General features: G+C 32.6%; 5 protein-coding genes across 7 annotated transcripts; 4 read left to right on the top strand and 1 right to left on the bottom strand.

Moving 5' to 3' along the window:
* The first annotated feature begins 171 nt into the window (after nt 1-171).
* LOC135145830 (dihydropteroate synthase-like) lies at nt 172-3801 on the top strand. The gene is made up of 16 exons (XM_064077968.1): nt 172-249; nt 326-468; nt 590-652; nt 761-805; nt 857-963; nt 1774-1902; nt 2152-2257; nt 2392-2458; nt 2629-2665; nt 2717-2751; nt 2817-2857; nt 2952-2994; nt 3044-3127; nt 3179-3298; nt 3350-3590; nt 3639-3801. Exons 1-16 carry the CDS (start codon nt 213-215, stop codon nt 3799-3801), a joined length of 1461 nt encoding a protein of 486 aa, XP_063934038.1. The 5' UTR covers nt 172-212.
* Nucleotides 3802-7049: 3248 nt separating this feature from the next.
* Nucleotides 7050-9947, top strand: LOC135145829 (ferrochelatase, mitochondrial-like). Its single transcript, XM_064077967.1, has 13 exons — nt 7050-7137; nt 7746-7834; nt 8345-8399; nt 8495-8616; nt 8668-8741; nt 8796-8871; nt 8956-9047; nt 9104-9235; nt 9297-9368; nt 9424-9478; nt 9528-9637; nt 9693-9774; nt 9832-9947. The coding sequence occupies exons 1-13, from the start codon at nt 7124-7126 to the stop codon at nt 9945-9947; spliced, it is 1089 nt and encodes a 362-aa protein (XP_063934037.1). The 5' UTR covers nt 7050-7123.
* A 35-nt stretch (nt 9948-9982) lies between these two features.
* LOC135145824 (T-complex protein 11-like protein 2) lies at nt 9983-12495 on the bottom strand. Of its 3 annotated transcripts, none has more exons than XM_064077960.1 (16): nt 12450-12495; nt 12214-12387; nt 12023-12093; nt 11914-11970; nt 11780-11859; nt 11625-11726; nt 11483-11566; nt 11308-11426; nt 11201-11261; nt 11043-11144; nt 10856-10987; nt 10679-10799; nt 10570-10632; nt 10427-10519; nt 10303-10367; nt 9983-10243 (listed from the first exon to the last, which is right to left on the bottom strand). In XM_064077960.1, the coding sequence occupies exons 2-16, from the start codon at nt 12288-12290 to the stop codon at nt 9998-10000; spliced, it is 1473 nt and encodes a 490-aa protein (XP_063934030.1). In that variant the 5' UTR covers nt 12291-12387; nt 12450-12495; the 3' UTR covers nt 9983-9997. The 3 variants fall into 3 exon arrangements, with proteins under 3 accessions (XP_063934030.1, XP_063934032.1, XP_063934031.1); XM_064077962.1 differs by having other exon boundaries at nt 10570-10626; XM_064077961.1 differs by having other exon boundaries at nt 11201-11255.
* A 6170-nt stretch (nt 12496-18665) lies between these two features.
* LOC135145827 (enolase-like) lies at nt 18666-20402 on the top strand. Its single transcript, XM_064077965.1, has 7 exons — nt 18666-18916; nt 18976-19212; nt 19275-19376; nt 19437-19559; nt 19618-19833; nt 19892-20019; nt 20079-20402. Exons 1-7 carry the CDS (start codon nt 18682-18684, stop codon nt 20352-20354), a joined length of 1317 nt encoding a protein of 438 aa, XP_063934035.1. The 5' UTR covers nt 18666-18681; the 3' UTR covers nt 20355-20402.
* A 3783-nt stretch (nt 20403-24185) lies between these two features.
* Nucleotides 24186-25563, top strand: LOC135145820 (uncharacterized). Its single transcript, XM_064077956.1, has 6 exons — nt 24186-24331; nt 24657-24736; nt 24811-24891; nt 24946-25028; nt 25122-25182; nt 25515-25563. The coding sequence occupies exons 1-6, from the start codon at nt 24220-24222 to the stop codon at nt 25518-25520; spliced, it is 423 nt and encodes a 140-aa protein (XP_063934026.1). The 5' UTR covers nt 24186-24219; the 3' UTR covers nt 25521-25563.
* The last annotated feature ends 277 nt before the right edge of the window (nt 25564-25840 follow it).

The following is a 25840-nucleotide window of genomic DNA, read 5'->3' as shown; positions in this document are numbered from 1 at the left end:
GGATCAATATATCAAATATTAAGTAAAGTATTATAGAATTTCTACGAAAAAATCTAAAACATTGAAATGATTTTAATCGGCAGTGTATTACACTATTGCACATTTTCTTGACCCTCATCAAGAAGCTTCGGTTTAAGAGGTGACCAGAGCCACAACAAGTTACTTAAATATTAACCCGGTGACCCGGGTTTTACTAAATTTAAGTTTAAGTGATGGCTCGTGTCTTTATTTCAGTGGGTTCTAATCTAGGTGGGTCTATTTTAAAGTTTTTATATTTTTCCGTATACTAAATCTTTTATACGTTAATAATATCAAATGTTACTAGGATGTAGGCTTAAAAATATTAAGAATGCCTTTGAATTTTTAAAAACACTTTCTCTTGAAAATCATTTACGTACCTCCTTTCTCTACGAAACTCCTCCTTTTTACTGTTTAGAACAACCTAAATTTTTAAATGCTGTAATTGAGGTTAATAAAAAAGTTCAAATTTTTTATTTCTTACTATGATATATGAGCCTCACAAAGTTTAAGTGTTGGTAGAAATAATGTTCCGTGTTAGAGAGTTTAATTGTATCGAATTTTATTATAGATTAAAACGCATCTATTGCCCATGAATTTGCTAAGTGTGTTAAAAAGCGCAGAAACTAGTTTAGTAATGTTTTATATATAGCTATATTATTTTTTTTATTTTTTTTAAGTTTTATTTGACCTTATAATATAACTTTTATTAACTTTGTTGTTAATTATTATATGTTCATAGGGCCGAGTAGAGAATTTTCGGTATGGCCCGCGAGTCATTGACATGGTAAAGCCAGTAGCAAATTTGGTGTTATATTTTACTTACAATGCTTATAAGGATATTTTATTATATGATGATAATATTATAAACCAAGACAATGAAATGTTGGTTGTCCCCCATCCCAGGCTTCACGAACGGACCTTTGTCTTAAAACCTTTATGCGAGTATTATATAGAGTTTATTTATTTAAAAATTTTAGGCACTTTTCAACACACTTTTCTATTATATGATTTCTTATAACTCTTATTTAATTAATAAAGTTATTATTATGGTAATCAAAATTTATTTTTGCAAGACTTTAATATAGTTATTATTGCTAATAAGTTCACTTTTAAATTTTATTGTATAAATATATATTATTACGTTTTCTAATATAAAATTTGTGTTTTCTGTACACGGCCTCTATATAAAGTTAAGTTAAAATTTAAACTCTCTTGGCTTACTATGTTAATTTCTTCCTGTGTGTATATAAAAGAGTTATGAACTTATAAAACAATTAACGGTTTTTAAAAAACGCCGCTTTTATTTTAAGCTAAATTCTGTAAATCACCGCTTGTGGAAGAGGGCTGTTGCTTTTTAATACAATACTTCAATTAAATTATATCAAAAAAGTAAAGAAGCTAAAGTTTCAATAAAATATAGGCAAAATTATAATAGAATAAGGTAACTAATGGGCTTGTAGAATTTGTTTTAAAGACTTAAGAAGTGCTATTTGTAGTCTTCTTGCTTTACTCGCTTAATCTCTTTTTTTCTTATTTACTACCTCTTCAAGTATATAGTTTCACTCTCAGTGACTGGTTACAAGTTATTAAAACTGAGGAATGAGTAAGAGTTTAAAATTGTCATAATTTAGTTTTTAAGTATTACTAATAACCCTTTAAAAATAATGCAATGTTATGAGATATATATAAAACCAATAACCTTACTCGGCTTTTCGTTTAATACTTGTAATATTTTATTTGTACGTACATCAGCCTTATACCGGACGGCATCCACCCTCAGCTCAATAAGTCTTATGAAGAACTTCTCAGTGCCTTTAACTCTGAAGGCCATTATGCACAAGTTTTGCCATTGGTTTCAAATAACAACTCTGATTCAGAAAAGTTACTCATAATTAAACTATAAGTTCTTATTTTATTATTATATTAATATTATATAGCTGCTTTATAATTGTTCATTAACGTAACTTTTCTTTGAGCATAAAATAATATTTCGAGCCTAACGATATCTGCCTTTTTTTTGTTTTGTAAAAAAAAAAAGCCGTTTTTTTATTGAGATTTTTTAAGTTACATAGGACGATATTAATTTTATAGATATATTTAGAAAGGGCTGATAGATATGTTTTTTATAAGTATTTGGATGCGAGACAAACCCACGCGTTTGATGGGCATTCTCAATGTTACGCCTGATAGTTTCAGCGATGGCGGCGAATACAACACTCTGGAAAAAGCTTTAGAAGTATATTAGTAGTTTTACTTGATATAAATATTTTGGTTACTTTACGTGTTACTATTATGCCATCTATAATCACACTCTAAACTGTTTGTTTTTTTGAAGTTTAATAACTATTTTTTCTTTATATTATTTAACAGAGAGCGAAGGAGCTTATTAGTTTGGGCGCTGATATTATCGATATTGGGGGGCAGTCTACTCGTCCAGGTCGGCTTATAATTTTTTATATTTAGAAATCTTTAAGTAAATTTTATATTATTATAATATACGAAGGAGACTTAATAACATCTTATTTTTTTATTTTTATTTGAACTGTTGATAAAGGATTTACTAAGTAAAATTACAAAAACTTATTTTATAAATATATTTTTATAAAGGAGCTTGTGAAGTTACAGTAGAAGAAGAACTTAGAAGGTTAGTATTGAATACTCCTTTTTTTATTTTGTTAAATATTTTTTACTTCAGAGTAATTCCCGTAATCCGCAAGATCCGCGAAAGTGGTTGCACACGTAGCTTTGAGAACTGTTGATAGTTTGTTATCATCGTCACTTGTATATATATGAAGGGCTTCAAACGATTATATCTGTGGATACGTACCGTAGTGAGGCATTCTATTATTATTATTATTATTATTATTATTATTATTATTATTATTATTATTATTATTATTATTATTATTATTATTATAAACGAATGAAAGGTGGCTAAAGCTGCAATACTTGAAGGCGCTCATATGGTCAACGGTTAATACTTAGTAAAATATTGTAAACCTTTTTAATTTTGTTACCAAAGATATTAGCGGCGGGAAGCTGGATGAGCAGATGCTCCTGGTTGTAGCTGGTTTGGGGGTCCCCTTCGTCATCACTCACTCGCGAGGTACGTATTCAATATTGGCACAGCTCTGTTTTCTCTGAATCATAACATAAGGAAGTCCCTCGGATATGGCTACTCGCAAGCAGTATAATAATGTTATAGACGATATTGCAAAAGAAATGGCGCAGCAGGTCATCTTTGCTCTGAATAATGGAGTCCCGCGTTGGAATATTAGTTTGAGCTTTAAAATTTTTTTTTTAATTTGTGGTAGCAAACACTTGAAAGTTTTAGATCCTGGGATTGGATTTGCTAAGGGCTTAAAGGAAAACATTGCTGTTATAAAGAACTTGAAAAAACTTTTTTCTACGGACGCGCGCAAGTGCAGTGAACAGCAAAATAAAAACTATTTAGTATTAAAAGATTATCCTGTTCTTGTTGGACCGTCGCGTAAACAATTTTTAGAGAGTCTCATTTTAAAGAAACGAAATTTTCAAAGTGGAAGTTTTGTTAGAACTTTAGATGACTGGTAAGGAACTATAATATTAATGCATTATCTACGATTAATTATGTTTAGCGAGAATACTTTTGAAAAAGTATGTGAAGGGCGCCTAAAAAGGGATTATGCAACCGCTGCTTGCGTTACTGCATGCGTGGAGGCGCACGCTTCAATTGTTCGAGTGCATCATGTAGAAGCAATGAGTGACGTTATTGCTGTGGCCGATGCCATTTATAAATAAAATTAGTTATGAAGAAGGCCAAACAAATTTAACTTATTACATTTCAAAAAAAAAATTGTGCATAGAGGAACGATAAGACAAGAATATTTAACATACGCATGAAATTTTTTCTAAAGCATAAAATAAACTTACTGTGTGCGGTTATTATTCTCATTTAGCTGGTGACATCCGAGATGTCAGTAAAATTGGTAATTGTTTTTCCTTCATAGTGAAAAAACCCTATTATCACAAATTTTTTTCTATATAATAAATTTAAAAATTTCCTTATCTGTAATGTTTTAGGACAATTAAAGGTGCTAAACCTTTCTGGCTTTAAAGAGTACATAATAGAAGCACATTATTAATAAAATAGCTGTTGCATAAACAGATTTCGCCTCATATACTTTGCAAACATACTGGAACTCACAAACGACGTAAAATTACTTACTCTCTAGCCTCTTATTTAGTTATGGGCCTAGGAGTTGTAATTATAGTTATAAACGGTTTATATAAAAATACCGCTTAAGTCTTTCGTGTAATACACTCCCTACCTTTGATTAACCCATTTTAAACTTTGGTTATAGTGGTAAGCTGGAAAAGAAGCTACTGCTTTACATACGCCATAAGGTACTTAGACTGACTTAAAAATTTAGTATATCTGGCCGTGCTACTACTGTGCTTGGCGAAAAAAAAATAGGCAAGATCTTCGTCGTAAGACAACCGCAACTTGTTGCCAATTGTAGAAAATTTTGCAAATGATTTTATACTTTTTGATGGTTACCATATCTTTGAGACTACGTCTTATTAAAGAAGGGCCTGTGATACTGACCTGCGCTTTACAATTGATTTAGGTTAAGCTTGTTCCGACGCCTAAAGGCTGTAACCTATTACTACCCGAAAACAATTTAAGTTTAGACTTCACTAATAACTTAATATACATCGGCTTCAATTTTTATAAAAAGATTGACACATACATAATGTAGAATAGCAAGAATTTGTTATAACTTTCGATTCAAAGTCAAAACGTTGAAGGAGAGTATGCTTGCTTGCCGGCTACCACGCTATGTCGTAGATCATATATAAATAATCAAAGATTATCTTTCCTATGTGTATACCCTTTTTTTATAAAACATCAAGTCAAAACTCTAAGAGAACTATTTATAGTAATTAATGAAACGATTAATTATTCGTGTCCTTCACAATATAGCCTCTCCCCTTCTGATAAGGAGCTGAGGGTCGAGTGGGGGAGCTCGGGTCTAGAGCACGAATATTGCCTTTCCCAGTGGTTTTTTAAGCGGTTTTCCACTCCCCAGTCCTTGGGGACGGCCATGATAAGCTTTATGGGCGCCCTGAGAAGGCTAAGCATTCTGCACTTGACTTATTGGACATGCAAAAATTTTTTTTTGTCTTCCTGTTTACTATGTTGGAACCGTTTTATTTTTATCGTTTATAGTTATTTAACAAAAAGTATGACATATACCTCTTGACTTATTTAAAGATAAAAGGCGAGTAACTAGATATAATTTTGCTATGTTTTTGTTCCGCTATTATTGCCTACAGACAAGCAACCCTTGGTGCCTTTAACTTCTAGAACGCAGAACAGATGCAAGTAATATTATTTGTAATGCTTTAAAATTACTATTTGATCATAACTGCGCTATAGTACGTCTAATACAGACAAGTAGTGTAATATTGGATTTTACTATCTATTGTTAATTCGTAATAAAACTTTCTTCATACACCCTCAGATAACTGTAGTAAATAAAGAACATTACACGATGAAAGTCACAGTATAATAATTGTTAGTTCACTGCAACTCAAAATTGTGTGACCAGCCACTTACCCTAATTATTAAGCACTTGCGTGGTCTTTATTATATAGTGCACGTGTTTGAATGACAATTTTGTCATAACTAGATGCCCGATTTTTAGTTCTTATAGTATCCCGGTAAATAACACTATTTGATACCTCGCTCCCAAGATCCGATAACTAGGCGGGTCTTAGATAGAAGATACTAACACTAGTACAGCAGCACCCTTAGCCTTCTAAAAGCCAGCACTATATTTCCAGCGCTGACTACTAGATCTATTCAGGCTAAGGTTAATTAGCCCTTCGCTTTCCTGTTCAGGCCAGGGATGTTACTACACTAACGGTCCAGGAACGGGACAGTATTATTTGTCGTAACTCATTATACAGAGCTTACCTCTAACGCTTTCGGTCGCACGTACTTGCTGATAAAGGTAGTGTCCATGCTAACCTAGCATATCTTGTTAATATTTCAATACAGGCTTAGTATGAATGAGTCTGAGTAGAAAAGACATTCATAGGCGAATGCCAGTATACAACTTGTCAGAATCTGAGTATTTAAGTTCAAGTTTAATGAGCCTTTAGTTTTCATACTGAGAATGTAACATAAGTCAATCATTAGAACGAATTATGTCTCGCTAGTGTGCACAAAGGAACCGGGCACAAGGTATGCTATAGGCCTAGTATTATAACCTATAAGATACAGGTAAGATAAAACCTGCCACAGAATTTATGCTACAGAGGTCTTTTGCCAGGTTTAAGAGTAGTTCTTTCGAACTGTGCGTTACATAACTTACCACTCTTCTCAGTGTTTGCCCACCGTGAATTCATAGCTTAGCTATAAAAGGTGCCATAGTCACGCTTCATTGGGTTTCATAATTAACTAACACCATTCTTGCCATAACCAAGCCCGAGCCTCAAGGAGGATACTAGCTATATTTTGCTGAAAATTAATGACACAAGAAGCATCAAACAGCATTGTCCAAGGCCCCTTCGAAGAAAAGAGGTTATATTAAACCTAAAGTAAATCTGCATGGAGCATACATTCAATCTAGGGTAGCGACCTATTGACTTCCTTACAGCGAGGCCCGCGAGAAGCCGCCAGGTCTAAGGCGCCTGCAGACGTACATTTTTAATATAGGCATGATCTTTTTCGTGCGCATTATGACATGAGCTAGGGACACAGAGTACTCCGCGCTCCCATGGAGGATGTACTTGCTATCACGTAGCTCGCAAAATTTGAAATGACAGCGCTAAAAGACATTTTACTCAGCACCTACACAGTTGTCTAAACAGGATCTTTAAAAGATGACCGACGTCTACCTCACGGTGGTCGCAGCGATAGCCAAGGATGCTCGCGGAAGGGAAGCATTGAAGCTTCTTGGACATATGACTTGGTTACGTGTTTCTACTAGGACTGAAGGAGCATTACTACTTGCTTAATAGAATTAGTAAAATTAGCTTTATATAACTCTGCATCCAGTCTAGTATTTTAGTTCATATTTAAAAAAATTAGCTATATAACTTTATAATTTCAATGGCGTCTCTGAGGTATTTAATATAAATTAGTATTTTCTATGATTTTTTTATCATATTACTATTATTACTTGAATGATATAAAAATTTCTAAGTTTACTATTTCATAGGGACAAACATACTTAATTGATGGCTATATAAGTTTATTTGATATAAAAAAAATTATTCTAAGTTTATCTACTTTAAGTACTGCTATTATTATTTTGTCAATCAGAATATGAAATTTCTTTAGCTCTTAAGAATGTTTTACCTTTATTTTAGTTGTAAATTTAAGTTGTTATAATTAATACATATAGTTATATAAAAATTTTTTTAATTTTTATTTATATATATACCATCTTTAAAAGTTAATTAAAAGCGAAGATCTTTTATATTGTTAGTTTCATAATTCATTTAAATTTTCATGTAGCTTTTTGTAATAGTCCTAACGTATTTGAATATCCAATATATACTTTTTTGCCAAATAATAGCTTTTCCAATGTTATAATGACAAAGTAGTTTTGATTGAACATTTTAAAGATTAAATTCTGTTATTTACTTATTATATATTATTTTGACGAAGTTTGTATATCTTTTACATGCTAGTTTTAAAAACTTTGAACTTTTATATTAATTACGCTTAGACCAAAGACATGTATTCTTTTCTTAAACATGGGCGGCCCGGAGAGTAAAGAGGGTGTTTACAATTTTCTTCAACGTTTGTTTAGCGATGGTATCGTTGATATATATTTAACTCATTTGGTTTCTTTAAGAATGATTTATTTTAAGATTTACAGATAATGTTAGAATTATAATCTTTTTTGCTTGTTTCTAGTTAGTTTATACTTTTATATAAATAAAAGCATCGTATTGTTGTTTGGACATGTGAGGCCTTTGTTAATTCTTTGTTTCTTCTACTACTTTTACTAATATATTTGAAAAAACTTTTCTTTATTATTATTTAAATTCAGTAAACTTTAATGAAAATAGCTTATAGTGCATGTTGTACAATATAATAATCGTATAAATAATAGCAGAATATATTAGAATAACGCTTATTTATTTAGGACTCCATACTATCAACTTTTTTCTGATTTACCTATCCTATTATATATAAGATTTAATTATTTACATATTTTTTATATGGATTTTAATTTTAAATAGTTTTGTTAAACATATTGTATTCGTTATATGAAAATTTTTAATATCTTAATTAGTAATTTACTATTTAAAAATTTTAAAGGAGATCTACTGACTCTGCCCTTTCAGTCTTTCTTGTCTAAAGTGATTGCCAGGAGGTATTATTTTTATTATTATGCGCTTAGTTTAACAGTACGTTAGAAAAAAATTACTTTTTTGCTTGATTATTTTATTAGTTTTTCTAATTAATTAGCCGAACTCGGTCGGTTCAAGAAAGTTATGTAAAGATTGGCGGAGGCTCTCCTATAAAATTCTGGTCAGAAAAACAAAGTGTACTGCTTTGTCACAGTTTGGATAAAGTTTTACCAGAAACAGGCAATAATTATTATAATATTGTTGTTGTTTTTTTCTATTACACCTCTGTAGCTCCCCACAAGCCTTATATATCGTTTCGTTATGTGCAGCCCTTTTCTAAGGAAGTGGTCGACGAAATTTGTAAAGTGAGTTATGTAGCAATCGACTATTTTATATTTATTTTTTTTATTGACTTTTAGGGCCAGTTTGAGAGGGTTATTGTTTTCCCTCAATATCCGCAATATTCGTGTTGCACTACTGGAAGCAGTCTGAACGGTCTCTTTTACTATTAGCGTTGTATATTTATGTATTGTTATAGAGAAGTAATAAATATTTTGTTTTGGTTGTTGAATATAAAAGATTTATACATTTCATTGAAGGAAACGAAGCACTCCAACGCCATAAAGTGGTCCGTTATAGATCGTTGGAGCACTCATCCCTCTTTTGTTAAGGTTTTCATTATAATAGTAACTGAAGGCGTTTGAGAAATAGTTGCACATTCCTTCAGGCTTTTGCTGACTCGATAAGGGAGGAACTGCAATCTGGTTTTTCCGAACAGGAGAGAGAAGACGTTGTTCTTCTCTTCACCGCCCATTCGTTGCCGCTGAGCGTAGTCTCCAAAGGCGACTCCTACCCCCTCGTGCTTCTTTTTCCTGCCCTTTACTCCTCTATACTATTAATATATATATATTTGTTTGCAGGAAGTTGCGGCATCAGTGAACAAAATAATGGAAAATCTTTCTTATAGAAATCCTTTTTGTTTGGCTTGGCAGGTCTACCTTTTTTAGCTTTGTTGGAGTAGTATAGCGCACACTTATGTCATGCTAGTCTAAAGTTGGGCCGATCAGGTGGCTCAGGCCTTCTACTCTGGAAACCTTAAAGGGTCCCCAATAAGATTATCTGTCTTTGTTGTAGTTGTTGACAACCAACAGGATACGCTAAGCAAGGAAAAAATATGATGCTAGCCCCCGTCACCTTCACATCGGACCACATAGAAACTCTGTACGAGCTGGACATTGAATTGCAGGAAGAAGTCGGACGGGTGACATCATGGTATTCCTTGCGGAGATTGCTTCTTATAACGCTCTTGCATGTAGTCTTCTACCTTCAAACTGAGGCGTGCCCCGTCGATGAACACACGGCCATCCTTCATCAATGCCTTGACGGACATTGTAAAAGGTGTCGCTGGTTATTATATCTAATTAGAGGGTCTACTACCTTTTATTACTGAAATAGAGCACGTGACCGTTAATAATTTTGCCTGCTCACCCCAACTAAGCCTAAAGTGCCATGCTTGCACTAATCCCAGGTGCGAGCCAACCAGACTCTTCTTTTCGCATTCCTATAAATAGCGTGAATCTGCAGCTTGGGCCCCCCTTTTTATTAATGTCATTCGCATCCTTTAGTCCGTTTCAGCCTCGTGTGTTTCCGTTCGAATCGAAGCTATGATTTGTTTGCATATGTCTCCGTAAACCATATAGTCGTGGAGGACCACTCTATTTATATCAAGCAGAAGGTCATTCAGGTGGTTTTCCAGTGCCGAGAATTCCACGTTCCCTCTCGGTAGCGTCCACTCTTTCAAGGCCGTTTGAGTTTTTAGCACACTGCTTAAGATATCTTCAATGAGACTGCGCAGCTTTCGTTTGACCTTTATAAATAGAAGAGCAATGCACATGATTTACTAACGGTGCGGGAAATCTTTCTTACGTGTCGGTTAAGAACGTTTTCTTGATTATATGATTGGAGTATTAAGTTCGTTAAGGAGGATTTATCTGTGAGACGATAAAATTCCTTATAATGGCAGACTCCCAGGTAGTACGTCTATATTTACCTTTGTGCAACAGCTCTGGTTGATCTAAGTCTCGAAGGAAGGTAGCCATTAACTTGAGCGCGTGCTCGCAGGCGCTAATGTTTTTGTCGAATTCTGGTTAAAAGGTATCTAGACCATGCTTGTTTTTACTCAGTAAGACAAACCTTTTTCGATACCGCTTAGCAAAACCAGCAAGTCGTTGCTTAACTTTTTCTTGAAACCTAAGACTAGTTTTATTAGCTACTGTATCCTTATTAATGATATGAATCTCACCACTAGCATTTCGTAGAGCGCGCGCATGCATCTCCATATGGAGCAGAGTGCACGCAGTCTTTACAATATTTTTAATCTTCTCGATGCTCTCTTTCAGCCTCCCGTAGTCTAACTTGAGAATCTACTTAGATTGTTTAATAATTTACCGCCACAGGTCAAGAGTTATACTGTAGCGACCTCTGGGCACGTGTTGAGCGACCAATTGTCTGCCGTGAACAAAATATCGGCAATCCCCATGACAAAAGTTTTTTGTAAAGAGTCTTTCGAGCCTCGCGTTAAGGCACTTGTTAGCCATCTTTCCGTTTTATTCTAGCGGAGAACTGTTACTTAGAGTACTATTAATATCCTTTTTACAGTCTAAAACCAAATTGCCGAAACCCCCCACCCTTTTTAGAAACATTTCGAGCTCATATTGGTAGCCGTGAGCCTTTAAGAAAGGTAGAATGCTCCTCAGTTGGTAGTTGGCCTGTTTATTTCAGAGCCTCTTTGAATTAGTACTTTTTTAAAGCAAAGATTACTTACCACGTCAAGTTTCATGAGTGCCAGAGTTTCGATGATCCCGGCAATAAGTGGTTCACTGATCCTTAAAAATAATACCCGCAGTGCTTTACATTTTTAAAAATTAGTACAGCGCATCGAGAGAACGCAGCGACTCCACCATCTTGTCCCTATCGGGGGCGCAGAGTGATCCCATGGTGTCTACCACAAATTTCATAAGAGCGCCCACTTCAAGAGAGCCCCTTGAGATCTGTAATTGTGCGATATGGTATGACTACTGCAGCACGACAGCCACTTGCATCTCACCTGTTGCAGTAGGAGATCATCATCCAAAACATCTTTTAACTTATTTTGGGCCTCTTTCGATCCTAGCGCACAATGTAGAAGGCTCTTGAATATTCATAACTAATAAAATACTCTAGTAATTAGATTATAAAAAAGTAAAAACATTCATAATATTGTGGATTAAGACTGGAGCAAACGAGTAATCCTTCTTTTTTAGAGAATCGCTAAGAAACTCTATAAACTCCTTCTTGTATGGTTCATAAGCCTTGGTATGTATATAATCATACTACTCAGCATTGAGAGTACAAACTTAAATACGTGCGGTTCCGGAAGTTCTAATTTAAAATTTGGATCAAGCATAAGCTCATGGGCCAAGAAGTCGTTGGTATATTTAATGTCTATAAATTCAAGGTAGTATAATAAGGTTAATAATTTAAGTAACGAGTTTCTACCCAAATTTTTGTTAGTCCATTCTTCACACAAATGATTTTTTAAAGTATTTCCTTCGTCTATGTATAAGAACAGTTTATAATGATTAAAATAAATAATTATTATTTGTACTATCTTTAGAATGATTGAACTTTTTAAAAGTATTCAGAATCAGAACCTGCTGCCGTTGGATAAGAGGAGCCCTGTCACATTTTATTTTTGTAAAAGTGTATTTATGCAGGCAAATTTTTTTTCACAAACGTGATTGCAACGTGCTCACCACATTTGAAATTTTTTAAATATGTAAAGTAAATATTTTTAACCACACTTCATTGGCCTTTTCATCTAAATTTATAGTCCTTTTTAGCGACTTAAGCTCTTCATACTGCAACTTTAACATTTTTTTTAAACGAAATTCGTCAAGCGTCTTCCAAGTGTTAAATTTTTTATGGTATTCAAAGAATGCCCTAAGAAAGACGCGAAAGTTTCTGTTTTTCCTGTATATATATATATATATTGAAGCCTATAACAATTTTGTAATAGCTTAAAAGTTAATAACAAGCGTTCTGATAAATTTCGTGCTACAATGTGCAAAGATTTCGATAGCCTTATGGCTGAGTTAAAGAGACTCTGAAAAAAATTTAGTAAAAACTAAAAAAAAAGAAAGCTCTTTAAATTTTAAATAATTCCAAAAGGATATTTTTTGTGGGTTATAAGTTAACGTTATACTAAAAAATAAATATATAAGGCCTCTTCACAAGCAGTGAACTGTAGAAAAACTTCGTTTGGGAATAGAAGAATTATATAAGAAGCTAAATAACAACGACAATAGATGTTTTTTTTTCTGTAAAAAAAAATGAGTTAATTGTTATTTAATTAGTTCATAATTATTACAAGTTAAATAAGGAAAGGAAACTTCTAGTAATTTTTAATATGCTTGAAAAGCTTAAGCATTTTGATAGATCTTCAAAAGTTCTTTGTTTTATAAGAAATCTAAGAGTAGCACTAGTTGAGTAAACTGAAGTATATAATGGATACTATATATATATATTAAACACAATCTTACGAGTGAACCAGTAAATATCTGCGAAACAATAGTTTAAGCAGGGACATCCACCAACGTTGAACAGTAGTTGCGGCCTGAAAAGCGTCGAGTATACATGAAGCACTGGTTGCACTGCAATTTTATTTCAGAAAAACTTTGTGCTCGTATAATCAAAAATGTAAAAAGTATTTTAGGATTCTGCTGTACTCACTACAGGAGCCACTAAGAAGGCATGGTATACTCTAATATCGCACAACTGATTAAATATCTATTTAGTTGCTGACTCCTCTTATAAGGTGTGTTAACTGTGCTAGGACAGAAAGCTATAAAGGTTTGTCATTAGAGCCATCTTTTTATGAAGAAAAAATTATACAAAATTATTGATAGTATTCCCTGCAAGCAACTGAGTTGAAAAAACCTAATCTAACAAAGCTGCAACCCTTCTCAATAGGTGGAAATGGCAAACTTTGGCATTGACTGCTTTCTGTAATACTCTACAGCTAACTGTGAATAAGTACATACACATGAGCCAAAATTATATACTAGTCTTTTTAAAACAAAAGTATAAGCAATGCTCATATTTTCAAGTATACTGGCATGTATGTTTTCCCCAACTTTCTACAACATTAAAGCAAAATTTACAATAAAGGGACGTATACTATCGTAATAGTGACTTAGTCCACATTATCGTAAAGTAGTTAACAATCTTTGCCCTCACAAAAAGGGTCATGAAACCCCTGAAGATTACAGGGAGGACGGATTTCAATGCCGATCGGCATACAGAGGTATAGTAAGTGTGGTGTAGAGGGAAAATACAATTTTTAAGTTCGTTTAAGAGTGTGAGGCCGTTAAAGGACAATAAAGAAAAATGTGACTTTCAACATAAAAAACTTTCACTACCAACAACAATGGCCTGGTAAAAAGACAACTGTTTAAAGTTAAATCGAAAATTTGTTATAGCTGTTGATTATACATTAAAAGAAGAGTATAGATTATATGAGATTATGCAAGTGCTTTACTAATAACTTTGATTTTTTATGCGTAGTATACTTCTCTCCCATAAAGCGCAAATAATAGCTCAATACCTTAACTGTATTGTACTGTTCTCATTGTTATCATAACACATCTTAGTTAATGATAACTTTATAAGGATATTAAAAAAAAAAAATTATTAATCAGTCCTATACACTATTATTAAACAATAGAAATTTTTTAAACTTTATATAATGAAAGGTATATAAAACTATATATTATTAGAGATGTTTATAGTAATTTACACAAAAAATTGTTGCGAGGTTCCTGTAAGGCTCTATATTTTGTAGAATAATTTACTTAAGTCTAAAGATTATAGCTATAGCTCTGCTAATTTACCGGTGTTAAAAAATGCGGTCTTTTAACTTTCATGCAGGCTAAAAAAATATAAAAAAATTAATTTAACAGGATAGCTACCCTCCTATATAATATTATAATTTTACTTGTTTTAAGCGAATATTTAAAGAACCTTTCATATGCAGTAAGCTCTTTAAAACGTATCTCTTCTAAGTGAAAAGGTTCCTAAGTTAATTTTACAAGATATTAGAAATTTCATGGTTATCATAAATGCATAAACGTCCAACTATTATAGGCACAGCGTTTTCTTCTATATTTTTAGCTAGCTTGAAAAAATTTTGCTTCGCCCCTGTACTTCTTTTGCTCAATATTTTTCTTCTGTTTTCGGTTGCAGTAACTTGCTTTTTCTTTGCTTCCTAAATTAAAACAAAGATTAATAATTATGTAACGGTGTTCAATTTTTTAAAATTACCTCATGTAATTTATTAAATTCATTAATTAACTTTTTTTGGTTTCTTTTTATAAATTGCAAGTGCTCAGCTCTTTTTTCTTGCATCTCTTTTTTTTGTGTTAACATTAATTGTCTTTTTTCTTCTGCTTGCAGGATCAGTTCTGTAGTTTTCCTAGTTATCGATTAACCATTTGACAGATTTTTTAATAAATATATAACTAGAACTTATATATAAAGAAGTTACTAACTTTTTGGAAGAGAAACTAAATCTTTCTTTAAGAAATTTTGGCTTTGGGCTAAGAGTAATTTGATCGAAACCAACTTCGAACCACATAAAACCCGTTCTCTTTTCTTTTTGCTTGGTGCTTGTAGATTGATTAAGCTTTAATCCCATACTTGGAACTTTGGTAATTTAACTGCTTCATTAATTAACTTAATTAGAAGTTTATACCGTTTTATCACTGTATTTACGTTGGCCCGTCAGTACTTTACTATATTACTAGAATTTAAATATATCACTCAATACCTTTTTTAGCCTATACCTATATTTATTATATTAGCCAGCAATTATTGGACGATATGTTTTATATGAAAAGTGATTGGAAAAAAAAAAGGTTTATCACTAATTTTCCATCAAATTAGTAAAAGTTTACCAATAACCTTTTAGCATTGTTATACTTTTGTGGCCAAAAAAATTAGACGTAAGTACTATCAATTGTATGATATAATTAAAAAATATTAATACAAGAAAGATTTCGATTTATTTATTTTGTACTTCCTTGATTATGTATGATAAGGGATACCTGCAGATAGTGTTAGCCTATGCTTACTACAAAGGTATAAGGCACGCTTTACCCTAACCTTAACCCCACGGAAACTTTCAACGAAAGTAGGGGGGTAACGAATAAAAGCAAGTAGATTATCACTATGCCCTTATAATTTTATTCATTAAGTTAAAGAACTATTTTTTTTTTCTTGTTACTTTTAATACTTCTATAAACCCGGTCATAAATTTTGCAAATGTATTTGTCCGTATGTTTTTACAAAATTAATAATTTATAACCATCGCTACAAATTTAGATCTAGTTTAGGAAATCATCAGCCCATACTTATTTTTTGAAGTAGGAAAAACTTTAAGGCTCAAGAAAGCTAACTTTTAATTAAAAGGAGGAACTATAAGCGCTTTTTGGAATTAATTTTTTAGTAGGACGCAAAGTGGCTTAGCCCTCCTGCATATATGGATAGTTAATGAACAATAAAAAAAAAGGATAAAATCCAGCACACAAAATATTAACGAAAATAAAAATCATTGTAATTATTTATCACAGGATTAGGGCATAATTTAAGAAAAAAGAATTAAAATAATAATTTAATTATCATCTACCCAAAAAACGTCAAATTTGGTTATTGTTATCGATTTAGACTCTAGGCGTTTTTCAAGAGAAGATTATTTTTGTATAGTAGCTCTATGAGGACCTTAAGTTATATAAACTATTGTTTAATTTGAGTATAAAGAAGATAAAACCACAGATTTTAGAAAATAAGCTTTAAAGAAATTTAAGGAATACAAAAATTTTAGTTAGAGACACTAAGGTTAGGAGTATGTGGAGACGAAAATGCACTAATGAACCCAATAAATGGAGAAAGTGGGGAATGTAGAGTATTTCATTTATACATATTTCGGTTAAATATAATATTGTTAATGTATATTTATGGACAAGGTTTTAAATAAATACCATTTTTGCTTCTAACGAAAAGCTATAAAGAACGACAGAAAGAGAAATTAACGATATAATAGTTAGAAAATCGAAAAGAAAACATGAATGACGAATTAGATGCTGTTGACAGCGAACGTGGGATTTGCTATTAACTTCTTATAATTCTTTGATTTCTTTTGCTTTCGTTATAATTTTTTAGCATATTTTAGGAGATCAATTTTGGCTAGCGCTTCAAATGTTACTTGCTCATGTTCTAGGTGCCCACTTTACGATTTCATGAACTTAATGCGGAATTAATTAAATAAAGCCTTTTCTTAATGGGTTAATAACTCATCCTTATTAGAGGTAATAGGTTAAGTAGGTTAGGGTTTTAATTATGGCAACATGTAAAATTTCACGCTTACAAATAAATAAAAAATTATTGGCTTTTCATAAAACGGCCAAGTCATTCGTGCAAGCAACATCCCTCTAACGGCAAACAGGTAAGTCTATATGTGCTTTATCATTCTTGAAGACCTCCAAAGCATTTCTTCTTTTAAGGAAGATAAAAAAACCATTAGTTTTTACACAAAGGAGTGTTAGGTTAAACAACTTAAGTTCATTTGTAATATAGGAAGTTTAGATTTTAAACCAAAAAACTTCATCTAAAACGACTGAACCAACCCATCATGTTGTAATTCTAAAAAATACAAAATTCAGCTACATCTCGACTAATACTAAGCTCCCGAAGACTTGCATTAACACGTACAAGTAGTTCTGCGAAGTAAAATAGGCAATCCCTTACAGACACTAAATTAACTCCTATGAAGGTTTTTAACAACTATTCCTAAATTATGTCATTAGCTTAAAAGACGCATTATTATCCACCGTTTTCGTTGCCAGTTAGCAAAGGTCTCTTCTTTGTTTCCTGCATATTAAAAACGAATGTGTCCTGAATTTGAGCTGGCAATAGTTATCAGATTATATAATTGCTATTCAAGTTTCGAGTTTCAAAAATTACAAAAAGTTTGCTGAATAATGCTGTCAAGTAAAACTTTAGAGTTAATTATTTATATAAAAAATATAATTATTTCCGAAACCTATATATTAACTCTTTAGCTAAACTAATTTTAAGTAGAAGATCAAGTTATATTTATTACTGAAATTACGCCGTCAGTCCGCTAAAACTTCAAGTATGCCCTCACATTCATTTCAGTAGCAGGAAGTCCTCGCCGTTAGCCCCTAGTATTTGTTGTATAATGTAGGAAAAACCGCCAAAAAACTCTAAATATAGACCACTGTTTATACAGTGGGTTTCATCAATTCTCTTATTAATAACTGAAAGCCGAATTATTCCATATTTTGACAGAAGCTAAATAACATTTAAGTCAGCATACGTATTGAATTCACTGAAGCGTACATGTAGTTTTCACATGTTTAAAACACTCTATGTACAGTATTATAACCCAATTACAACAGGGAAAGTAAAGCTTTATCTAAATTATAAAAAATTAAAAAAAACATCTAAATATAAGTATTTGTCCATCTTAACTGTTTACATAAATTAATATTAAGATTTGACAATTTGGGTTTCATAAACCTAAATAATTTCCCCCCCTAAACGTCTATAACTTAGCTCCCTTTAAGTAATCTGTAAAGAAAAGCTGAACTGTTTAATCAGCGTAAAGTTTTGAGAATATTTAGTGTCACACAACTAAGAAGCTTTTTAAATCACTTTACATTTATCAGGCTTAGTGATTCGTCTAAATACAACTCAATTAATAGCAACAAGTAGAACGCAAAACATATATACTAACCTCTCAACAACTAATGAACGCTAAATATCTGAAGTTTCACTCTTTATATTACTTATAAACTTAAGACATTAATTAGATTTTATAATTTTTATAAAAGTCTCATTTTTTATTTAAGGATATCTTTAATTCCGGAATACTTAGTAGGCTGAAACTGTTAATCAAGAATTTGAGAATGAAAATAGGTCTTTCTTTGGACTTTCATTGAAGGTTAGGACGAAGTTTAAGTAAAAGTTATGCTAAATTAATTTTACTGTTAGTTTAAAAACGTATGTGGTTAGCTATAAGCTACGTTATATCTTAATTCTCCAGTAGTCTCTATTTTTGGTAACCAGTCGGAACTGTTGAAAAAATTCATCGAATAAACTTACTATAAAAGTTACCATAATTTACGATATAACGCTTTGCGAATTAAAGGGGATTTGTTATCGTTGTTCTCTGAGCGGGTGGGCCGTATGAGCGTTATCGTAAAGGTTTTTGCTCGGCAAATATACGATTCCCGTGGAAATCCCACTGTTGAAGTAGATCTTTACACTGAACACGGTTTATTTAGAGCTTCTGTCCCTTCTGGCGCTTCAACTGGAGAAAATGAGGCCTGTGAACTACGTGATGGCGGAACTAAACATATGGGCAAAGGAGTTACCAAGGCTGTCTCAAATGTTAACAACATAATAGCACCTGCCATAAAAGGTACCACTTTTTTGTCACAATAGAGCGAATATTTTCCCACCAACTAATCTATTTCTGAGGAATGAAGGTTGTGGAAATGGTATCCTTGGATGCAAAGTTAAACGAATTAGATGGAACCCCTAATAAATCCAAACTTGGAGCTAACGCTATCTTAGGCGTTTCTATGGCTGCTTGTCGTGCAGCGGCAGCGGCTTTATCTATTCCACTTTATCGATTTCTTAATAAGTTGGCTGATTCTCCCAAAATGGTTTTGCCTGTGCCTTGCTTTAATGTTATCAACGGTGGATGCCACGCTGGTAAAATAGGCATTTTTAAAGCTTTGCAAAATTAAACTTAACTTATAATTTACAATTAAAAGGAAATTATTTGGCCCCGCAAGAGTTCTTTATAATTCCTACAGGCGCCTCTTCCTTTGCCGAAGCCATGAAGATAGGCTCGGAGACATATCACCACTTAAAGGGTTTGGATCGATTTTCATATATATATATATATATAACAAAATAATGGAAATTTACAATAGCTATTATTAAAAAGAAGTACGGGCTAGACTCTACCGCCGTAGGAGATGAAGGTGGTTTTGCGCCGAACGTAAAGGATATCGATGAAGCTCTGGAACTATTAGTAAAGGCCATAGAGTCTGCAGGTTCAAATTATATTACTATAAAAAATTCTAACTGAGAAAGTGGTTTAATAATTTTAAGGTCACACCGGCAAAGTTAAGATTGGCTCAGATCCAGCCTCTTCCGAGTTTTACAATAAAGAACTTGATCGCTATGACTTGGATTTCAAAGTTCCAGGGGATTCAAAAAAGGATAGAGTATTAACGCGCCAACAACTTATAGACGCGTGGGAGGGCTGGTGCGACAAGTACCCCATTATTCTTATTGAAGATCCCTGTAACGAAAATGACTTTGAGGGTGCCTATTTTTATTATTTAACATATAAGGAGATTTATATGACTGCTGCTCTAACAAGGACATGCCATGATAACCAAAAGACTTGGCCACAAAGTTGAAATCGTGGGGGACGATCTTTACTGCACTAACAAAAAGTTGGTACAGAAAGGAATAGAGCACTCAGCTACGAACGCCATGCTTCTAAAGGCAACTATTATTACCCAAAAGTAACCATAACTTTTCAAAGCTTTATCGATTTTTTGCAGGTTAATCAGATTGGCACCGTCACAGAAGCCATCGAAGCCTATAAGGCCTGCGTAAAGAACCAGTGGGGAGTTTTCGTTTCGCATCGCTCTGGCGAAACGGAAGACACGTTTATAGCAGACTTAGCAGTAGCTTTGGGAGCCGGTCATATAAAAACTGGGGCCCCCTGTCGCTCGGAACGGTTAGCTAAGTATAATCAACTACTACGCATTGAGGAGGAGCTCGAACATAACGCCCCTTATGCTGGGGAAGACTTTAGGAAGTCTGGTCGCTTTTAATGACTTTTTCAAAGCGGCTTAGGCCAGGAGCTTCTGCTTTAGAGCATTGGATTGTCTAAATTGGCATATTTGCCAGAATAAATTTATTAAAAAGAAATAAAAATTAGTTTATTCTTAAATTGACAGGGCCCTTATTTACTGTTAGTTCAATAGATATCATTAATAATGGTGACAATACTAACGGTAGAACAAGGTATATTTGTTAAACATTCTTTTGTTTACCATAAACTATTGCATCGACAGGGTAGAAATCCGTCTATTTACCAATGTTTTAAAAACTGTTTTTCCACGTGGCCTTGTCTTTTATAATCTTCTCTTTATACAATAACCCTCCAGTGGCCAATACGGGGACAGGGAAACACTAGATTCCTAAATTATACGTTTTTTCCCGGTTTTTTTGAACTTAAAGCTCTCTATTACATAGACTTTGTACGGAAATAATTAATAACATACAAAAGTATTTTGCGCAATATATTGTTACAGTAACCTTAAAACAAAAAGTTTTAACATGTAATATTAAGACGATAAGATTACTTGACTATATATAAAAAAATTAACGGGGAAAAGCCTTTATATTTGTATGTATGTAATAAAAAAAAAAAAGGAGACAGTTATTAACAATCTAGAAAATTTGCCTAAAAAAAATTAGCTTAAACCGCGTTGTTCGTATTTCCCCGTGTGGGGTGTCCGCAAGTATTTGTCCCTTAAAAGCAAGCATTATCAAGAAAACCTCTGGGCTTGGGCCTCCGCCAATTATACAAATTACTAAAACTGCCATCAAAAGAAGAAACCACAAGGTCTTACCGGCCAGCATAATTACAAGTCTTTCCTAGGGACTGTAAGAGTTATTAAAAGGATATAAGTTGTGAGTTATGTCTGTCTGCGTTTAGTTAGCTCATAGAAACCTGAAAAAACGTTTATGTGAACTTGTATGGGCGACAAGAAAGAAAGGTAGGTAAAACTTCCAACACATCCCGACCTTGTTTGTGTTTTTGCCTGCAATGCCTAGCTAAGGCGGCAACACTAAAGAAAGTGGATGGCCTTAAAAGACACACATGACACCGGAGAAAGCAAATTGTATGAGCAACGAGCTTAGGGTGTGCGCCTATATGTGATAGCTAGTAATGGTAGAATAAAATTGTTCTAATTTAGTTAAAATTACCATTTTACTTTTTGAGTAAGAGCCAAGCTATAATATCGCCAAACAGCTTTTTACTGGTGCTAAGCTTGGATTCTTGATTTACGTAAAATTCACGGAGGATGAAAAATATCGATTAAGCAAGTTTTATTGAAAGAATGAACCTTACTCTAAAAAAATTTAAACGTGTTCATACAAAATTAATCCAATAAGTAGTTTATAGCTAGAATTTTACACTGTTAAGAAAGAGAAAGCTACCCCAACTAACAAAATAAAGAAGTCTATGCATTCCTGGAGAACTGCGAGTCCGACGGGGAGCTATTTTTCTTAGTGTCTAAAAGTGTAAAAGTATGTGTAGTATTTTTGAATGAGCTTAAGTTTGTTCTTCCACTAGTCTCATAGTGCGAGGAAACAGTCGTTATACTCTTTCGGGAATACTGGCGGGCATTCATGCTCGAGTTTCTCTCGAGCGTAGTATGCCAGTGCTGGGGAGCTGATGTGGCCTGTATACCCTACTAACGTTGCTAAACTTAACTAAGATCTCAGCTTATATGAACTAAACCATCTTTTTTTTCTGGAACTTATTTTATACACTTTTCTACCGTATACATTTTTCTTAATTCCTTCTATTTATTATTTGTGAAGATAATTAGTATTTTTACTTTAATTATTTTTCTTTGGTTTCACGCTCGTTATCACCTTCACTGAGGAGTAGTTTTAAGCTTTCACCATCATAGTAGGCAACATTTGAGTCTAAGCCTTATAAATATCTTTTAAAACTTGGTTCTTCAAAAAATGGCTGATATTATTTTTAGGGAAAATATACTGGTGGCCTTAGTGTATTAGCCTGAAGTAATTATACAAAAAATGTTTTCTTTTCACCTGTACCAAAATTTTTGAATAGGGGTTACGGTTAAAAATGTGGATGATTCTAAAACGAAATACCAGAAAGCTAAAATTAACCTCCTCCTGTCAACAGCTCTTTTCTGCATTTAAACAGTATGGTCGTGTGATATATACGAACTCAAAGCGGATTAATTGTGCCACCATTCATGGAGTGGAAAAAGTGCTTTTGGAGTTTCCAGGAAAGATGATTATTTGTACGGCCTCATCTATAAAATTATAAATCAATTTTTCATCTGTGTTAAAAATGGGACACTAACAGTACACAAGTTGAGGAATTATTGCTGAACTTGTATTAACCACTAACTCAACGCCTTAAAACTTATCATAGAGATTGTTTTGTCTTCGTTGTGTTCCTTTCTTAAAACCAATCTCGAACTCGTTTTATGTAGAAAGCTAGAACGAATAACATTTTGGTGAGGACAATTGCAACTAAACTTAATATTTGGGATAAAGCCTTCACAGTAATACGAACAATTTTGTTCATGCAACAGTCAAACCTTAAAGAGAACTGCTTTGGTAAAACGCGAATTTTCCCTTCATTGTTTTGTCCTGACTGCAGAGCTACGACTAAAAACAACACTCAAATTCAGCGTGGCGAGTAACGTATATATACAACCTGTTGTAATGTCTGAATAGGGATTTTCCTTCCTTGTTAAAAATCCTTGGCCAAGCGTATTCATCCGGTTAACCGGAGGCTAAGCCATTCTTCTATATGTTTTTTAGCCTATAAATTTTTTTCTATTTTTTTGTTACCTCCTTTTTATAGGTCTGTTTTTAGTAGGTCAAAGTCATAAATAAATGCCTATTTTGGGCAGATGAATCATGTATGCCTTATATGGTGGTTTTACAATTTTTTTTAAGATAACCTAATAATTTTTAAAGTTAATAATTGTTATTTTTTATTTATGAACATTAAAAAAATAAATCTAACTTACAAGTACAGATTTAATGAAATATATATAATAATTTTTTGTATTGTGGTCGATGGGATTGTTAGTAAGTCAGAGGGTGCGGTGTCTTATTTATATGCATTCTTACTTTTATAACTCCGCTTTTACCACATCTTATGGCGTTGTTTATAATCTTTTTTATCGCAATTTATGCATCTCCTACTTTTTTCCTTGTAGGTCCAATTGTATGGAAACCTTTTTTAGGTCAATGTTTTGAATAAACGTGTATATATTTTAAAGAGCGTTAACAGTTATTCAAGATAAACTTTTAAAAATAAAGCGAATTTTATTATAATGTTCCAGTTACATTAAACTAATGACACCGCGTTGACCCAACTCCAAGTGTCTTTTAGAAATTGTCATGAGTCAATGGGCACTCCCCGGCCATTTACATAGCCAAGGTAAAAATTAAAGGTATAAAAAACTATCCTTGAAAGAGACCTAATTAAACATGGTTTAAACTAACGTACGTATAAAAATATGCGGATTATATATGTAGACAGGGGAAAGCAACTAAAATAGAGTCAAAGAACGTTTAAGGCGGGGCATTAAGCTAAATTTAAGTAGGAAAAGAAACATCACTGCGAAATCATATAGAAGCAGAACTGTTCGATATATCGAGCTACGGTAATGCATATAAGGCTGAAACAAATATCATTAATTCCACTACATTAAGTAAGACTTAGTAGAAAAATTTAACCCAAGTTCCTACATAAATAAACCTTAAGCTCTTATAATATAAGAAGGATACATGCTATTAGTGTGGACCCCTTGCATTAATAACAGATTATTCTATAGCAGACCCCCAGCACCCAATTTTTATTTTTAAGCAAACATTTGTATCTTGGGTTGAAGGTACCCTTTTCACAAAATGGAGTTTTCAGGAGAATATGATGAGAAAGAAGTCGTTGTTTCCACTCCTCCTTTTGACTTAAAAACTGATGATGTAATTAGGACTGAGTTTCGGTTACCAAAAAATATTGGTATATTATAAATTTTGTAAGGAATACTAAAGTTTATAAATTCAAAATCTAAATACTTACCATAGATAATATTAACGTACTAATAGCACTTGTTTTGTAGAGTAAAACATAAAAACCATTATTGTTTTACTAGCTAATAATAGGCTAAAAAACTATATTCGATACCTCTCCCTTTGGTTATTAGAATACATAAGGATTGGAAAACAACCTTATTATAAGCGAATACCCAAAACTTTTTCTCACTTCTCTTTTTTTTTGTTACACTGAAGGCTATCTAACTTTTTAACCTATTACTTTTTTACTGTATACTCCTGTTTTTATTCAGATAGCGAAGAGGATTATAAGCCTACCGATTGGAAGGAGATTATTCTTTCGGTGGCGAAGTCAACTTGCCAGTACAATGACGTTTCTTTTTTTTTTTATTTAACTATTTATTTTTGCATTTAATTACGCGTAGCAATTACTTTATTTACTTTAAGCGTTTAACGAAGGAGAGAACTTTACTTAGAGGAGCTGTTTATAATTCTCAACTTCAGCAAATGCACTTTCAGCAGTCTAAAGTTAAATAGTAAATTTTAGATGAATAAAGTTCTTAAATTACTTGTTTATATTAGGTTTTAGCTACTAAGCCTTTAAGAAAAACTTCAAAGTTTCCAGTTGCTTGTATAGAGAGCCAATTTACTGATCTCCCTGCGAGGTAATAATTATTTTTCTTTATGACGTTTTTCAATTTAATTTAATTTAAATATATTTCTTTGATCTTCTCTTTTGTTGATCTCTTACCCTAAAGGCGTTATGATTCAAAAGAGCTGGCAGAGTTGTGTGAGACACCACCAGAAATATACAGACGGGTTAGATTATTACTTCCGTTATATAGTTTTACTTAAAATGTATTTTGCTTACAAAAAGTTTTGCCTTTTTATAAAATTCATACAATATTATAATTTATATATACTTGTATTATTTTAGTTATTTTTTTAAAAGTCATCTTTTATTGTAAACTTATTATCGGTGAGTAAGACGCATCAGCTATAAGGGATTTTATCTTTCTTTCTAAACGGAAGTTTATGATTATTATAATTCTTTATTATCAATAATTCATAGCATGCATTTACTTTAATATTATTAGAGTTTATAATTGCAAAATTTTACCATTTCTAATTTTAATGAAACCAACTTATAGGGCTAACTCAGCAACGATTAGAACTTCAAGTGTAGTAAGTTTTGATCTGTTCATCCATTTTGAAACCGTTATATCATCCTTATTCAAAGAATTAATTTACTGTTAAACCACTTTTATTTGTTTAAGCTTTTAATCATTGAAAATCTTTTTTTCGTCCGTTTTGTGTGATAAAAATAAAAGATTTAATAATATATAGATGGGAGAGAGAATAATATTTAAAATTATAGAATTCATACGGAAAAAGTAATCAAATTTTAAAAAAACTTAGCGATTTTAAAGCTCAACAATCTAAAGAGCTTATAATAGAGGTCCCTGGTGAACAATAA

This window comes from Zophobas morio, unplaced genomic scaffold (assembly GCF_036711695.1).
Source record: "Zophobas morio isolate AGI-343-1 ecotype UQ-CSIRO unplaced genomic scaffold, CSIRO_AGI_Zmor_V1 ptg000191l, whole genome shotgun sequence".
Lineage (NCBI taxonomy): Eukaryota > Metazoa > Arthropoda > Insecta > Coleoptera > Tenebrionidae > Zophobas > Zophobas morio.
The sequence above is the reverse complement of the archived record's forward strand: the minus strand, read 5'-3'. Positions and strand labels throughout refer to the sequence as shown.